The sequence below is a fragment of the Canis aureus genome, chromosome 8, assembly GCF_053574225.1.
Source record: "Canis aureus isolate CA01 chromosome 8, VMU_Caureus_v.1.0, whole genome shotgun sequence".
Lineage (NCBI taxonomy): Eukaryota > Metazoa > Chordata > Mammalia > Carnivora > Canidae > Canis > Canis aureus.
Window position 1 is genome coordinate 71,976,386 of NC_135618.1, and position 17,158 is coordinate 71,993,543.

General features: G+C 54.7%; 1 protein-coding gene across 3 annotated transcripts in view; it reads left to right on the forward strand.

Annotated features, from left to right (window-relative positions):
• The window catches only part of CLIP2 (CAP-Gly domain containing linker protein 2), a 72,214-nt gene that overhangs the window by 20,631 nt on the left and 34,425 nt on the right, over positions 1 to 17,158 (forward strand). For all 3 annotated transcript variants that reach the window (XM_077908257.1, XM_077908258.1, XM_077908259.1), the window contains exon 4: positions 13,740 to 14,302. In XM_077908257.1, the coding sequence (XP_077764383.1) occupies positions 13,740 to 14,302 (563 nt within the window). The remainder of the gene's footprint in view (positions 1 to 13,739; positions 14,303 to 17,158) is intronic.

A 17,158-nucleotide genomic window follows, 5' to 3' on the forward strand; every position in this document is an offset into this window, starting at 1 on the left:
AGCAGAGGGGCGGAGGACAGCTGTCAGCTACGTGCTTCTCTGAAGATGAAAGAAAGGTAGCCCATGGTGGAACATTTAGGAAGTTAGGTGCAGAGGTAAAATTGCCTGTAATCTCACCCCCTAGAGGCAACTGTTATTTCGGTTTATGTCCTACTTTTTTTTCTTCTTCTTACCTATTTGCAATCATGCTGCATATACAACTTAAGAATCTGGTTTTTCCTTCTAAGATGATCAAGTGGATTTTTCCACATCGTTTTTAATGGCTGTAAAATATCCTATCCATGCAACAAATATAAATCAAAGACTTGCTTTGTTGACACAGTCTTCACCACCAGAGTTCTTGTTCTGAGCAAAACCGGATGTGGGCTCGGCCCTCGGGGCTGCCGTTCTGGTGGGGAGCAGGGGGGTTGAGGGTTGTGAGATCCTAGAACTAGGACCTGACCAGGTCTGGGAGGTCAGCCCTGAGGATAGACATGTGAGCTGAGGTCCAGAGGGTGACAGTATAGTAGTTGAAGAGGGGAGGGTGTTCTGGGGAGAGGGAATAGCTTGTGCAAAGGCCCAGTGGCAGAAGAGCACATGGCAAATATGAGAGAGGGAAAGAGAGTGTGACTGGCACGTGGCCAGTGACAAGTGTGCCAGTAAGAGAGGGTGGGCCAAAGTGGGGACAGCTTGGGGCTGTCCAGGGCATTTCACTTCTGTTGTAATAACACTGGAAAACCTTTGGAAAGTCTTAAATCAAAAGGAATATGATAAAAAAGAATTGGAAGCATATTCTTAGCTCATTCTCTGCAGTTGAGGATGACTGTTTCCTATTTTTCACTTTGATAAATGACGCTGTGATGAATGTCTTTGGGCAACAAATCCTGGTTTTGATTACACTCCAGCTAGCAGGGTAAGACACTGTCGGTCTCATCTGCTTAGTACATAAGTTTGGAGAGACAAAAAAAAAAAAAAAATTGCCAGGGGCCAGATTAGGCAATCTGAGCCCTGGGTGGAGTCAAGGAAAGTTTGAACCAGCTGGCAGAGCCAGGGCCCCAGCAGAGCTAGGGTGGGAGGGTAAAGAAGCTGTGTGGCACAGCTCCTGGGCAGACCTCTGTAGCTGGGCTTGCCCAGAACAGCCCCGTAGGAGGCCCAGACTTCATTACAACGTGGCAGATCCTCTACTCATGAGAGACATTCCTGAGTAACAGGAAGAAGCCAAAGAGAGAAAACAAAGGGGAAAGGATGTTCCAGGTGGATGGAATGAGTGATGCAAAGGCCCTGCAGCAGAAAAGGACCTGGTTTGTTAGAGAGGGAAGGCAGACAAGTCTGGGTGGAAAGGAGTTGGAAAGAAGGTTGGGGAGGGTAGCAGAGGGCAGATGGTGAAGGGCAGGGATTCGGGTAGGTGTTCGGGGTGACCAGAGCTGTTGGAGGGTATTAGAGGAATGACTGGGTGCTCACATCCCTCAGCCCACTGTGTGGAGATTGGGTAATGGGGTGAGGAGAAATGTGGCCACCCAGGCCAGGAGGCCCGCACTCACTGCCGGGGCTGCGGGAGGTCATGGGTGGCCACCAAGAGTGGGGCATCAGGGGAATGGGAATGAGCTCAGCCTTCAGGATGTGTGGAGAGGAGAAGGACCTGCTTACAGTGGAGGAAGAGCATGAGCAAAGGCACCAAGCTGAGCCTGGTCCAGTGGGGTGGTGGGGGCGGGGGCCTGTAGCCACTCTCTGGGAGAAGGTCAGCAGCCTGACCTGATCCTCTTGTCTCCTGGAGACAGCTCCATGGCACCTTCTGGGTTTTTCCTTCATTGTTCTCTCCCTGACCAAGAGGGGCCTGAATTCTGGCTCTGATCCAGCCCTTCATACCCCTTCTAATGGCCCCTGCTGTGTGACCCTCTAAGAGTGACTTATGGGATCACATCATTTCTCCGATTGGATCAAGAGTTAATGAGTGTGAAATGCCTGTAGGTACAAAACTCATTAAAGACTCATTTTTTTTTCCTTTCCCCATCCATCCATAGTCCCGTCACAGAAAAATTTGGAAGTGTGATAGGAGAAGCATCCATCAGCCTCCTTCTTAAGCTAATAATCAGAGCCACTACTGTGATAGAGTTCCTTCTAGTCTTTTTGCCTATTTTTTTTTTAAGATTTTATTTATTTATTCATGAGAGACACAGAGAGAGGCAGAGACACAGAGAGAGGGAGAAGCAGGCTCCATGCAGGGAGCCCGATGCGGGACTCGATCCCAGGACCCCAGGGTCACCACCTGAGTCAAAGGCAGATGCTCAACCATTGAGCCACCCAGGCGCCCCTAATCTTTTCACCTATCGGATGTATTGTTTTAAGCAGTTAGATCGTGGGCCGTGCCCAGGTCTCCACCTCACTGTTCCACGTCTTCCTGCCTTTGGGGGGATGTGCCCCGGGTGCTACTGTACTCTTTGCTGTCATCTTGAATGGGCTACACTGTGTGGCCTGCTGCTTGCTTCCTAGTTACCCTGCCCGGGGCAGAGCCTCTGAGGGTGGGGGCTGGTGGTCTAACTGCCCCCAACTCCCCTCTGCATCCCCTGCAGGGACTGTTCCAGAGAGAGGAGGTGCTGCTCAGTGAAGGCCTGATTGATTACAGAGCCACACCCCTGTGCCCACCGCTGGGCATACAGGCGGCCTCAGCTGCAGCTGGGCTTGGTGTCATCATCCCCCTCTGGCACTGCTGCTGCTGCTGCAGCTCCCCAGACCCCAGCAAGACTCCCAGGTGGTGGGGACAGAGCAGAGAGCCTGGAGCAATGGGCCTGGTGAGAGGGGAAGGCAGATTTCTTCCTTTCTTTCTTTCTTTCTTTCTTTCTTTCTTTCTTTCTTTCTTTCTTTCTTTCTTTCTTTCTTTCTTTCTTTCAACTTTAAATAAATATATTTATTTATTCATGAGAGACCTAGAGAGAGGCAGAGACACAGGCAGAGGGAGAAGCAGGCTCTCCTGTGGGGAGCCCGATGTGGAAGTCGATCCCAGGGCCCCGGGATCATGCCCTGAACTAAAGGCAGACACCCAACTGCTGAGCCACCCAGGCGTCCCGGAAGGTAGTTTTCTGAGGCCCGCAGCTGCTCTTGTCTCTGCTCTGGCTCTCGGGCTCTTGGCTCTCGGAGCAAGAGCCTCTGGAGAGGAGGAGGGGCAGGTGGAAGCCCCAGAGGACAGGGTGGCCCCTCCCCCACCCCCGGCACTGGCCATCTGTGAGGGGCCCCGGGGCCCCAGGGGTGGGTCTGGTGGAGGCTGGAGTCTGGGGGTGATGGGAGGGGGCTAGCAATAAGCTGGACTCTGCTCTGGGAATCAGGGCAGTGGCTGTCACCCAAAGTATGAGCTCAGCCTCTGGGCAGAGGGTCTGGCCGAGGGCCGGGACTGGACCTGGACTGATGCCCCTGCCCCCTCAGCCTGTCCTGTCAGTCCCCAGAGCTATAACATACAGGAAGTGGCAGGAACCAGGGGCTGTTGGGGGGGACCGTCACACTAGGAGGTGGCCCCAAGGTGGTCAGAGCAGCAGGTATGCTGGAGGGTGGTCTGGGAACCCCAGTGAGGGCAGGGGCAGCCCAGCCAGGCAGGATAGAGCACCCCTGGGGGCTGCTTCAGATCAGGCTGCCAGGGAGGTCTTGCTGAGGGGGTGACACTGGTATAAAGATCTGAGGGAAAAGTAGGAACCAGCCCAGCCAAGTGGGAAGAGCAAGCAGGCAGACAGAATAGTGGCTGCAAAGGCTCTGAGTCTTGAGATGTCTGGGAGCCGGAGAGCAGCTCAAGTGGGCAAGGGGAAGTTTTGGGAATGGGCCAGGGCAGGCGCCAGGAGCCCCATCGGGGAGCTGGGAGCTGACACCAGGGCCATCTGGGGCTTTGGAATCCATCCCGACGGTCCAGGCTTCCAGGCTGGTGGCCAGAGCTTCTGCTGGGGTACAGCCCTCCTTTTGAGTCTGGAGCACCCTGCAGGGGTGGGGCACGGTCTGCCACTGCCTTGCAGTGGTGGGCAAGAGGGGACGACAGCAGGCTGTGACCAGAAGCCCACAGCCCTTCCCTGGAGTCTGCTTCTGGGCCTCAGGTGGAGGCAGGCCAGGCCAGGTTGTGGGCGTCCCTCCTGTCCCCAACCAGAACGGCTGCAGTGACATGGGGAGGACCCAGGGCTGCTGGACCAAGGGACAGACCGCAAGCAGCTCCTCGAGGAGCCTCTCCCGTCCCCGGAGCTGTGGTCAGGCCCCAGAGGTGTCCCATTCAGGAAGGGTGGTGCTTGACAACTCTACTTCACCATGACATCTTACCATGCCGCTTCTCACTCATAGCCCAGGGCGAGAACTATTGAAAGAATAGAGATGACAAAACTGAGGCTCGAGCTGTCATCTGAGTTGCCCAGAACAATAGGGCCAGAGAGTGGTGGGGCTGCTGTGGAGACTCAGACTGGGCCAGGTCTTTTTTTTTTTTTTGGGGGGGCCAGGTCTAACGCTGGCTCAGGCAGCTGGCACCTGCTGCCCTGTTGCGGGAGAGAGGGGTGGTGGCCGGCCCCCCAGTTTAGTCCCAGCACCACACTCTCGCCTCCTGTCGTGGGCTCCCATCCTGGGCAGGTGGCAAGCAGGAAGAGTGATTGGTTCTCATTAGGTCAGTCATAAATGTGCCCCAAATTGCCTATGGGCCTTTCTTCATGCTGGGGACCCAGGATATGGGAGGTCAAGGGTGAGTGTGCATGGGTGTTCCCCCCTCAAGCATGGAGCAGACCCCATGGGACATGATCCACCTCTTATTTTTAAGATTTTATTTTTTTATTCATGAGAGACACAGAGAGGCAGAGGGAGGAGCAGAAGTCCCTGCCTGATGTGGGACTTGATTCCAGGACTCCGGGATCATGACCTGAGCCAAAGGCAGACAAACTCAACCATTGAGCCACCCGGACGTCCCCAGGGTCCACCTTCTATATTGTGATCCCTCCAAGGGGTCCACACAGGGCTGATCCCAGAGCTTTTCAGTTCTGGCTTCCGGAGCTGGGGCTCAGATGCCCTCATACCTTGTGGGTGCTCCAGAGATGGGCACCAGCCTCCTGTGCCCCCAGGTGGGACCCTCAGACCTTGGAGTTGGCCTGTAGTCTTGGACACTGGCTCTACCCTGGTGCACCCTGGAGGATTATGTCTTTCACCTTGGTTCTCTGCTCCTTGGGAGGGCAGACGACATCATCCCCATCTTAAGTGACTTGTCCCAGCTGCTGTGCAAACGTGGGCAGAACCAACACAGACTTCCACCTTTGCTCCCGCAAAGCCTGCACAAGCCCTGGGCTGCCTCCCACTCCCTTCAAGGTCAACTTCTCTGGCCCTCCTCCCCTAACCACATCCTAAACTTTTTAATGGCATCAGGATGAGGAAAGCCACACTGAGCATTTCTGCGGCTGGGCTGCAGAGCAGGTGGGGGGCAGGGCAGCCTCCTAACGTTCCTGACGTTGCCCATTATCGATCTGGGGGGCAGGGGCCCATCTGCCAGCGCCTGCCTGCTGTGGTGTGGCCGTAGCAGGGCTTCTCCATGGGGAGCTGGCTCTGCTCTTTCCAGGGTAAGCATCCCACGTCTTTCTTCCCCTCTGTCCCCGCCTGAGTCTGCTGGGTGGGGACTCTGTCCTCTTGGTTTGGGAGTAGGGGGAATGAAAGGGGACTTCTGGGTTCCATTTGGTTCAAGGATGCTGAGCTACCCTTGGGATGGGGCCCATCTCAGAGTGGATTGATAAAGGGTTCCTTCTTCAGGGGTGGCCGGCCAGAGGCCGCGTGGCAGGGGGATGCCGGGCCTGTTGTGGCTGCGAGGGGTGGGCCCTGCCTTGGTCATGGTGGGCCGAGGGGGCGGAATCAGCCCTCGCTATGCTATCAGAAGGACTGCTGGAGAGTGGGCCAGGCTGGGGGACGCACTGTGGGAAATCTGGCTCCCTTGAGAAATGCTACGGAGACCCTCTCTTTTTCTTCATGACCTCTGCCCTGAGCACCTGCTGGGGCCTGGAGAGGACTTAGAGCAGCAGGGCTGCTTTGGGGTTTGTGGCACATTTACTGTTGTTGCTTTGGGGTCAGGATTGTGGCCAATCTGCATTTTAGCTTTTGTCATGGGCTCTGAGGATGGAAAGGAGGGGGTGTTGGTGTGGGTCCCGCCTCCCAGGCCTGCATTCTCAGATACATCCATCCAACGGAGGTGGTTGGGAAAATGGGGTTCTGCAGAGTGGCTGTGCCAGGGAGGGGTGTTGGATCTGGTCTGATAGACAGGCAGGGTTTCCCTAGAAGACACAGAGAGGGAAAGGCCAGGGTGACCATTCTGTCTGGGACAGCCCTGGATTATGTCTGTGGTCTTGGTGTGACGCTATATTAGTAGCACATCCATTCTCTTCAGGGTGTCTGGTTGGGGATGACAAATCATGTGGTCACCTTCTTTATAGCCCCGTGGTGCTCATTAGCACGTTAAAGGCTCAGACAAGTCCTGCAGCAAAGTAACCATAACCATGTTTAAGCTACTATTTCTCAGACTTGTTTGAATTTGGAGATTACTTATTTTTGTAATATCTATTAATCCCACGTGGAACTGTGTTCTATGGAACATTTAAAATACTGCTTGCAAAAAAACAAAACAAAACAAAAAAATAAATAAATAAAATACTGCTTGCTTCCTTGAGGGACTGGGTCTTAGCATAGGCACACTTTTTTCCCTCTGGCCTTCAGGGACAAGGGCAGACTTTATTACTACTCCTCAGTTCATAGCATATTGTCACTGTGAGTCCCTGCAAGGCCCATCTTGTGTTTTTGTAAAATTGATACCTTTTTATCGTGTTCCCACATCCAGGCTTCTGTGTCCATGTTGGGACACTCTTGAGCCCTGCTTTCTGACCAAGTATCACATTAGAAACACCTTTCTGTATAACCTGGAAGAATTATTTTAAAAGTTGCTTAGGGGCCAACTGGGTGGCTCAGTTGGTAGAACACGAGACTGTTGATCTTGGAGTTGTGAGTTCAAACCCCATGTGGGGTATAGAGATTAGTTAAAAAAAATAAAATCTTAAAAAAAAAAGTTGCTTAAGAATCTGAAAGACTTGACCATAATTTGTATAATACTCCCCTATTTTGGGGACACTTAGATTCAGGGTTTTGCTTTTTTTTTTAAGATTTAAAAAATTTTAAGTAAATTTTAAACCCAGTGTGGGGCTTAAACTAACAACCTCAAGATCAAGAGTCACATGCTTCACTGACTGAGCCAGCCAGGCACCCCTGGAGTTTTTTTTGTTGTTTGTTTTATGAATGATAAGACATGGAGTCAGGTTTTTTTCTTTCTGAATTATTTCTTTGGGAAATGGACCAAAGATTACATTCCCTATTTAATGTTTTCTAATTAAAAATATATTTCTTTTTTTAAAGGTTTTATTTATTTATTTGAGAGAGAGCCAGCACAAGCAGTGGGAGGGGCAGAGGGAGAAGCAGACTCCCCACTGAGCAGGGAGCTGGATAATGTGATGATGTGGGGCCAGATCCCAGGACCCTGGGATCATGACTTGAGCAGAAGGCAGACGCCTAACCCAGTGAGCCACCCAGATGTCCCTGTTGTATTTCATTTTTATGATATTTTTAACCAAAGTAATACAGGCTTGTTCTAAAAGTCCTAGGTTAACCTAGAAAGTGTTTGCTGTCTAGCATTGAAATGACCTGGGTGGGGAGTGATGACGTGAGTGGGTTTGTGTTTAGGGGGGGCTCCCCAGTGTCTCTGGGGGCAGGTGAAGCAGGACAAGGGGTGCTGGAGGTTGAGAGAGACCCTTCTGGAGGCTGCTGTGTCAGATGGTGTGAAGTCTCACGGGCCTGATCTCTAGAGGGGCCTCTGAGACTCTAGAGGGAGGTGGAGTTGTTTCTTCTGTGGAATTACTAGATATGATGAATTACTGGATTAGGGGCTATGGTGAGGGGGAAGGGGCAATGAGGACTTGTGCTCTGAATAAATGGGCGTTGGGGGATACACTCTCTGTACAATTGGGGTGTACAGAGGAGGAGCTCCTGCAAGGGGTCACTGTGATCTAGAATGTCAAGTGTGAAGTCCTAGGGGACTTCCAGGCAGGGGCAGCTGTTAGAAGGGCACGTCTGGTAGCCAGGGAAGGGATCTGGACTGGAGAGAGCAGTTGGGGCTCAACTTCTAAGTCTTCTCTTTTACAAGGAGAATGATTAGCAGGGACAAGGCAGCATGTAAGCAGTAGCTCAAGGTGCAGGAGTGGGTTAGGTTGTAGGGGGAGCGCTCCCAGGGCTCCCCAGGTCCCGACCACAGAAGGGGGACATTCCTCCTGCCTCTCGCCCCTCCTGCTCCCTGCTTTGGAGACAGAGCAGAGACTTGGTGCATCTCGGTCTTCTATCCTGTCCATCATTCAGGGAGTCTATAGAGAGAACTAGGATTTTATCGTATCTGTGTTTTTGAGGTTATTGCTCTATGGTGGAAACACTATATAATCTCTTTTCAACTCTGTGTTCAGCGACACCATGCTGGTAGCTTGAAATTGACCACGGAAATTGGCAAACGCTACAAATTGGGGTTATTACTTTTCTCCTGGAGACCTCATTGGTAAGCCTTTCCCAGCACCCCACCGGCTGGAACACAGGTGGACAGAGGACCACCAGGGGGGCAGGCATGGGCAGAGGAGGCAGAGAGGAGTCCAGAAGAGCAGAGAACCAAGTAATGTAAATACAGCCCCACTTGGTGTTTTGTTTTGCTTTGTTTTGTTTTTTTTAAAGATTTTATTTATTTAATCATGAGAGATACACAGAGAGAGAGGCAGAGGCATAGGCAGAGAGAGAAGCAGGCTCCATGCAGGGAGCCCGACGTGGGACTCGATCCCGGGTCTCCAGGATCACGCCCTGGGCCGAAGGTGGCGCTAAACCGTTGAGCCACCTGGGCTGCCCTCTTTTGTTTTTTAATAAAATTTATTTATTTATTTGAGAGAGAGAGAATATCCAAGCAGACTCCCACTGAGCGCAGAGCCCGGCCTAGGGCTCAATCTCATGAGTCATGAGGTCACGACCTGAGCCGAATCCAAGAGTCCAGTGCTTAACTGGCTGCGCCCCCCAGGTGCCCTGAAATACGGCCCCACTTTGTGTGTGTTTTTTAAGGTGCGCAGTATATGTATGCCCGTATGTGCACAGGATAAAGTCCGGAGAAACGTGTTCCAAGATAATAACTGTAATTGTGTTTGTATGGTGGAGCTATAGATGCTTTCTTTTTTTCAAAAGAAGTCAGTGACTGTATTTTTTTCTGCAGTGGACATGAATGATCTTATGTAGCATGAACATTTAAATAGAAGGAGAAAAGCTAGTTTGTGGGAAGGACAGTGGGTGACCGCAGGTGGGGTGTCAGTGGGGGAATCTGTTATTTTGTGGGCTGGGGGTGGTGTTTGTGGCTCGCAGGGAGAGCCACTGAGGGGGGAGAGGCGAGAGATAGTGGGGAGACCAAAGGGGGATAGAGGTTGGCTTCTAAAAGGAGGAGAGCGTTCATAGCTTTCCTGTAGAAACGAAGGGCAAATGGTGGGCTCAGGGAGGTGCAGAGGTGGGAGGGAGACCCTGTGAACCAAGAGCTGCGTGGAGTGAGCCTCTGTCCTTAGTGGAAGGAATGGGACGGGAAGAACCATGGCGGCCCCTCCTTCTGGGAACGGGACCAGCTCTGAGCAGGGAGCTTGCATTGAGGGGCTGCTGGCCTGGCCACTAGAGTGTAAGCAGAGCCTTCCTCTCTGGCGCCCTGGGCTGTTTAAGTACAGCCCCTCCTGTTTAAGTACCGGAGGCAAGCATACAGGTGGAACACAGGTAGATCTCTGGAAGGATGAAGCGGGTAGAGGGCGATGCAGGTGGACTGGCTTTTAGGAGAAGCAGTCAGGGAGGGCTTCTCTGAGGAGGTGAGGAGTGAGCTGTTGACTGTCAGGGCAGAGGTTCTGGAAGGCGCTCCTGCCCCCATTCACAGTGAGCCTTCTCTCTCCAGCCCCAGGCCCCCATGAATCTAGCTTGTTATCTGCACCCCATTTGTCAGTGCCTGTAGTCCCTAGCGTCTGACCCTGGGTGCTCTGGGAATGGGGTCCCGGGCAGCTGAGATTCGGCAGGTGTGGGCAAGTCTCTCCCCACTTCCCCAGGCAGGGTGGGACCCAAGCTGCGGCAGGAGCGGGGGGAATGTGTTCTGGCCTGGGCATCCCTTCCACTGCAGCAGGCCACCAGCTGCTGCTACCCCCCCCCCCCCCACACACACACACACACCAGGCCCCTCAGCCTTTTTCCTCAAAGTCCTGCTTTGAACTTGAAACCAGCAGTAAATTCCCGTGTGCCTGGGGTCTGGGAAAAGGACCAAGTGTTACACAGAGGGTTAAGTTTCTTGCTACCCTTTGCTTTCTTGGGGGCTTGCTGGGTGTGGGGGCCAGGCTGCTCCATGCTGGGGGGCTCGGAGGGAGGGAGGCCCAGGCCCTACCCTCGGGAGCTTCAGGAACCTGCCTCAGAGACCCAGGGGGTGTGCCGGGGGAGCCAGCCAGGTCTGATAGCTCTGGGACAACAGGTGGGACAGGAGACTGTGAGGTCCTGGCTGTCTCTGCTCAGCCCTTGGTTGCCCTGTGTGGAAACGGGCCCAGATAGGGAAAAGGGCTTGGCCAGGCCTCGCCCATGGGTTGCCGATGGCTCCCTGGAGGGAAGGGGGCTCTCTCCAGGTTTTCCTTACCTTCCCAAGCCCAGGCCTCTGGAGGCTTTCCAGTGCGAGTCAGGGATTGGACGGGGGTTTGTCCCCACCAGGCTGGGGCAGCCCAGGGCGCCAGAGAGGAAAAATGATGTGAAACCCCCAAGTATGATCGTCGCGACAGGCCTGGGACCTGGATTTTAGCAGCTGCTGGAACAGCTGGTCTCTGGCCTGTGACCCTGGAAGGGGCAAGGGTGGGGAAGAAAGATTACCTGAGGGCCTGCCTGGTTCGGGACAGCTGGGGAGGGCGACAGCTGGGCGGGCAGCTTCTCGCCAAGAATAGCCACACTTGGTCCCCCTCGACCTGGGACCCTCCTCTGTGCTCTAAGCATCAAGGCCAGGTAGGCACAGCTGCCCAGATCAGTTAGCGTGCATCATAGAGCCCCAGGGCACGGGGAAGCATTCTAGAAACGGTTAAGGGTGTGTGCCATACACACGAGCCCATGGGGGCCTGGCAAGGGGGAGGGCTTTGAGCCAGACCAGCTGGGCTTGACTCCTGCCTGGGCAGCTCTGGACAAGAGTCATGACCTCTACTTCCTAATCTGCACGATAAGAATATAACGTAGAGAAAGTATCCAGTCTGTCGAGGGGCGTGCCATCGGCACTTCATAGGTGGTAGCGGCTATCTTAATAACCATGGCGTTGGCTCCGTGTTGACGGACCCCATGGCTCCTTGGGCAGTGTCACGAGGAGGGGAGGGCTGGGCCATATTCCAGTGTGTGGCTTCCTCCACCTACAGCTGCTTTTCAGAGCAGCTTTTCCTCAGGAAGTTGCTCACTGGATCTGTAGGGGGTTGGGAGGGTGGACAGACTTCCCAGATCCCTGCAGAGTTCCTTATAATACGGGGTTGCCCTAGATCAGGACTGGGGGCCCCCAGGAGCTCAGCTCCGGGCACAGGGAACCAGCAGGACAAGGTCCAAGCTAATGATACTCTGCATGTTTTATGCCAGCTGCAGAGAGCTCAGCACCTGCCTCATTTTACTCAGGGGAGAGCCACTCGCTCAAGGTCACCAAAACCTGTCTGGAAGCCCTTCTTCTGCCTCCTGGGGCCCTTTGTGGGTTTTTATTTTTATTTTTTTAATTCTTTAGTCTTCATATAAGTTATTCTCGTCAAAACTTGTATGGGCCAGGCACTGAGAACAGCCTCCCTGGGGTTCCAGGGCCTGCTTCTCAGCCACTGTGGCATCGGCCTGGTGGGGCCTGGGTGGTGGAAGAGAGCCTTGGGTCCCCCACCCCCACACAGGGGTTTTCTCTAAACAAAGTAGAAGGGAACATCCCTACATGGGATGGAGTAAAAGACAAGTTGGGGTTAGGCCAGATTCTAGAAAATGCACCCATTTTCAAGCAAGTCCAAGGGATTTGGGGTGATTATAATTTGAGGCTTGGCACGGTAGGTGCTTTAGTGCACATTTTTTGGTTTGATGTGTATCTGGGCCCTACATCAAGAGCCAGAAGCCTGTGGCCAGTAGGCTCTGCTGCCTGTTGCCTGGGAGCCTAGATAAAGTACCTGATCTCTCCAAGTCTGTTTCTTCATCTGTAAATCAGAGATAACAAAAATCACCTCGCAGGATTAACCACGAGGGTCAGATGAGCTGCTGTATGTCCGCCTCTTAGCACAGAGCATCAGTGAATGGGAGTGATTACTATGGTTGTCAGTGAAGTTCAGCAGTGAAGCCCGTTGATCTCATAAGCACCTAGGTCACAGTTCAGATATCCCCTTGGTCAGGACCCCCCATCTGGCTGCCAAGGCCCTGGGTGCCACGTGCTCCCCGTTACCCCTGCCAGTGACCCTCAGAGAGAACCTGTGGGGCTGGTCTTGTATGTCCGGCTTGACCTTGGACTTGTGTGGCTCCCCCCAGCCCCCAGAAGCTCTGGCTTCCAATCTTAATACAGCATCCCGCCAGGCCTAGTGCCCAGGGCTTCTTGGCCTTGGCTGAGAGGAAGAGTGTGTTGGGAGCCACTGCCCTGCGGCCCCTCCACTGGCTGCCTCGGAAAGGACTAAAAACATAGGCAGCTCTGTTGGGGGTGTGGCAGCATGTGCTTGCCTCCTGTTCCCATCTCTGTTTCACAAAAGCATCAGTCTCTGGAGCAGAGAAGGAGTCCTCCTCTGTTTGATGCTATGTCTGGTGGAAAGTAGAAGGCAGCCTCCCAACCTTGCGGTGCAAACAGGCCGGCTTCCTGAGCCCCATTGCACAGGAGGCCCTCCGTGAGGCCCAAGGGCCAGATACACACAAAGCACGTGGGGTGGGGCCCTGCTTTGTCTTTCACGAGTGACCTTGAGCTAGTTGCTTGCCTTCCCTCCCATCTTTTCAGCGGGCTGTAGAACATCACGGCCCAGGCTGGGGAGACAGGCCTCTCCCTGGGTTTCAGTCCCATTTCTGCTATGTGGCCTCTCTGAGCCTCAGGGTCCTTTCTCCTCTAAAGAGGGGCTAGGCCAGGGCACCCCTGAGTCCAGAGAGCCAGAGTTCAGCCCCAGGAATGTGGGCTTGAAGGGCTTGCCTCCCACGCACTCCCCCCTTACTTTCCCTGCTCTTTGCAGCCCTGACCCTTTGGGCTGCAGCTCAGGTAGGGGAGGTGAGACTCGGGAGTGGAGCAAGACAGTATTCTGGTTCAGTATCCTTCCTGCCCCTAGGTGTCTGGTTGTCACCAGCTGTCAAAGAACAGTCTGAGATTGTTTGGTGGGGCCCCCAGCTGACTGGGGCAGAGGTGGAGGGATACAGAGAGCACCCTCAGGCTCTGAGTCCAGCCGGAGGCCATAGGGGGGCCTCAGTTTAACAGCCAGGGGCTGGCACCCACTGGGATGGGCAGGTGGCTGCAAGTAACCCTCGAGAATGGGTTCATTCGTGGGTGCCCCTGAGTGGTGAAAGGTGTTACTTCCCAAGGAAGCACTCTGCTGAGCTTTGAATCCCGGGAACCCGCTGCCAGGGTTAGGAGATAGGGTGAGACCTCGGGCTGCCCAAGGCCCTGTGGCCAGCCACACCTGCCTCAGTTTCCCCACCAGTTAGGAGGTGCTCAGGGCCCTGACCGCTGCCTCTCTCCCGCCCCACAGGCTCCCCCCTGCACAAGCAGGCCTCGGGCCCTGTGGCCCCCGCCGCTGCTGCCGCCGCCACCACCACTGAGAAGCCAGGCCCCAAGGCGGGCGAGGTGGGCGATGACTTCCTGGGGGACTTCGCGGTGGGCGAGCGGGTGTGGGTGAACGGCGTGAAGCCGGGCGTGGTGCAGTACCTGGGCGAGACGCAGTTCGCGCCGGGCCAGTGGGCCGGTGTGGTGCTGGACGAGCCGGTGGGCAAGAACGACGGCGCCGTGGGTGGTGTGCGCTACTTCGAGTGCCCGGCCCTGCAGGGCATCTTCACGCGGCCCTCCAAGCTCACGCGGCAGCCCACGGCCGAGGGCTCGGGCAGCGATGCGCACTCGGTGGAGTCGCTCACCGCCCAGAACCTGTCACTGCACTCGGGCACGGCCACACCGCCGCTCAGCAGCAGGGTCATCCCGCTGCGGGAGAGCGTCCTCAACAGCTCGGTCAAGACGGGCAACGAGTCGGGCTCCAACCTCTCGGACAGCGGCTCCGTGAAGCGTGGCGACAAGGACCTGCGCCTGGGAGACCGTGTGCTGGTGAGTCTCTTCCCCCCAGCCCTGCACACGGGACCTCTGGGGTGGGGGTGGGGGGAGAGGGATATTTGGAGGGGGTTGTGGCAGGATCCAGGTTGGGGCGCCCAGTCCTCATCAGAATCACAGAGTGACCAGGGACACAGGTAAAGTGAGTTCTGGAGACTGTTGCTACATGACCCTGGGCAAGTGTCTTAGCCTTTCTGGGCCTCAGCTTTCCACTTATAAAATGGGTTGAAATGCCTCCAGCTGGTACCGGATACTTAGGGAAGTGCGCCTTGGGTATTAGCTCTGCTAATCATCCACTGATCCAGCCTACCAGCGTCCATGAGCCAGGTCTGTATTGGAAAAAGCTGAGGACTGCAGTGCTCAAGAGCTCGGGCCCAGGGTCAGGTGGTTGAGACGCCTAATCAGCTGTGACACGATGATCACTATTGCCGTGGGGCCTGGGGTGGAGGGGTTTTGTTCTGTTTGCAGAGGGAATTATGAGAGGCTGGTGCAGTAGCATGAGCAGATCCATGCTGTTAGCACATCTTGCTTGCTACTTCGAAGGGACAGGATGGGAGGGGTCAGGAGTGGAACAGGGGAGTGTCCCTGGGGGCTGCTATGGGACTGGGAGGCTGGACTCTCAGTGTCCTGTCCTTGTGTTAGGGCTCTTGTCTGCTGTTCCTACCATGGCTCCCAGAGAAGCCATCCCTGCCTGGCCAGCGGGACCCAGGCACGCTGCCTTACAGCCTCATTGAGCTGTCTCTGGGGATGCCCAGGGCCCCTTTCCCCATGACCACAACGGGGAAATTGGGTACAGGTTTGTGCCCTTTCTGCTACTGCCCAGCTGTGTGATGTTGGGCAGGTCACTTAACTGACCTTCATCCCCATTCATTCATTCATTCATTCATTCATCATCTGTCCATTCAGCAAAATGAGCAGAGAGTATCATGCTGCTATAGTTGAGAGCATTAAGAAGGTTGGTGGAAGGCTGAAGTCTTCACAGTTATTAAGGGCTCTGTCCTGGCAGGGCCTGGTTAGTGTCACGTGAGTGCCCTCAGTGTGGTCTGCAACCTCTTTGGGGTAAGAAATGGAGGCTCAGGGTGTTGGCCAGCTCTGGTTGGTCCCCATGCTGGGGGAGCAGGGAGGTTGAACCCCAGTTTGATCCTGTCTGGAATTCCCCCTTGCATCTGCTCCCCCTTCAGGGAGTGGAAATGGGGTGTGCAGGGCAGGGGGCATACAAACCTGCGTGGTGTGGGCATTGCTCTAGACGTGTCCACCAGGTCCTAGCCTACCAACAGGGCCAGCAGCAGCCAGCGCAGATGGGCCCTGTGGGCTTTCCACTGCTTTCTTGGGGGCATACCTCACCCTGTGCCTTGGGCCCAGCACTTTTTGTACCGAGTCTTTTTTTTGCGTCCTGCCCACTACCTTAGAAGGTGGGAGTCATCCTTCCATTTTACAGATGAGAAAACTTGAGCTCAACCCTGGATCATGCAGCCTGCTCAGGATCATAGAGCCATGAGGTGATAGACCATTCATTCCTCTATTTACACTCATCACCTGTGACTGCCCTAGAAACTGCCTTGGATTCTGGGGGGGAGAAGAATTTGGACACGGGATTTGTTTCTGCTGAGGGGATGGAGCCCCTTGTGCCCCCATCCCACCCTCATCTGCAGCTTTGCCAGGGTTAGTCCTGTAGCCCGGTGCACTGCTCACTGCCAGGATCCAGCTGGCTTGACTGACCCCAGAACTTGCTGCTTCTCCTCTGTGCCTGCTGTAAACACCTGCCACGTCACCTTCCTGTCCCTACCCCAACCTTTAAAAAAAATTATATGTTGGATGCAGGTGACTATGGAGGCCAGAACTTATTTGAGGACAGGGACTCTAGGAAAATGCCCCCAAAATACTGCTTTGCAGATTTTCTAAATCGTGTAATCCTATAAATGCATTATCAGGGCCCTTCCCAGGGACGTGGAAGCAGCCGGTGTAGAGCTCTGTCAGCTTCACCAGCTATACAAAACCTGCTTCTGAGCTGGGTCCAAGGCATGAGCAGTATTTGTGTCCATTACATTATGCTGCTCTTCAGAGATACCTGTGGTTCCTGGTTTCACTGGGGCTTCTCCGCTACCCTCTGGGGTCCATGCATGTACTGGCTAAATACTCATGGCTGGGTTATTGATGCTCTCTGTGTCTCAGCTTCCTCACCCGTAAGATGGGATAATAGTTCACCTACCCTGTGCGCAGTGTTTAGAAGGGGTGTGGCTCCGAGTGAGCTCCCGGAAGTGTTAGCTATTGTCTGCATTAAAGTCCATGAAGGGCAGTCCACACGGCCACGGGGGTCCCAGGTGCAGTGAGGTACTCAGGGCTCAGAGAGCCTCCCTGAGGTCGCACAGCGGCTCGTGATGACCTGATGGCCTTGGCTGTCATTGGTCAAGCACTTGCTGGGGCCCACAGGCCGGTTGCCCTGCCTCTGTCCTTTCCTGCCTCTCCCCTGCCCTAGGACACACAGGAAACCTTTCCGACCAGAGCCTGGACATCCTCCAGCCATGAGCCATGCTTTTCTGACCTCCGCCTCTGCACCCACCACCCTCAGCTCTCCGTCTGGGGCCCCAGCTGCCGGCTCCTACCCACCCCTGCGCAGGACCTCTTTCCCCGCCATGGCTCCTCTTTCCCTGCACATCTCCACTCACTTGCCCCAGCTTCACCCACCTTAAAAACCAAATGATCGCTGACCCTGTGTTTTCCTTCAACTATGCCCACTTCTCTGTCCTCCGTCTCGCCAAACCCCTTGAAAGGCCTGCCTGTGCACCGGGTCTCTACTCCCGCTCTCCCGCACCCTCGGCTCTGGGGACACCGTTTCCCCCAAGGCTGCCGGGG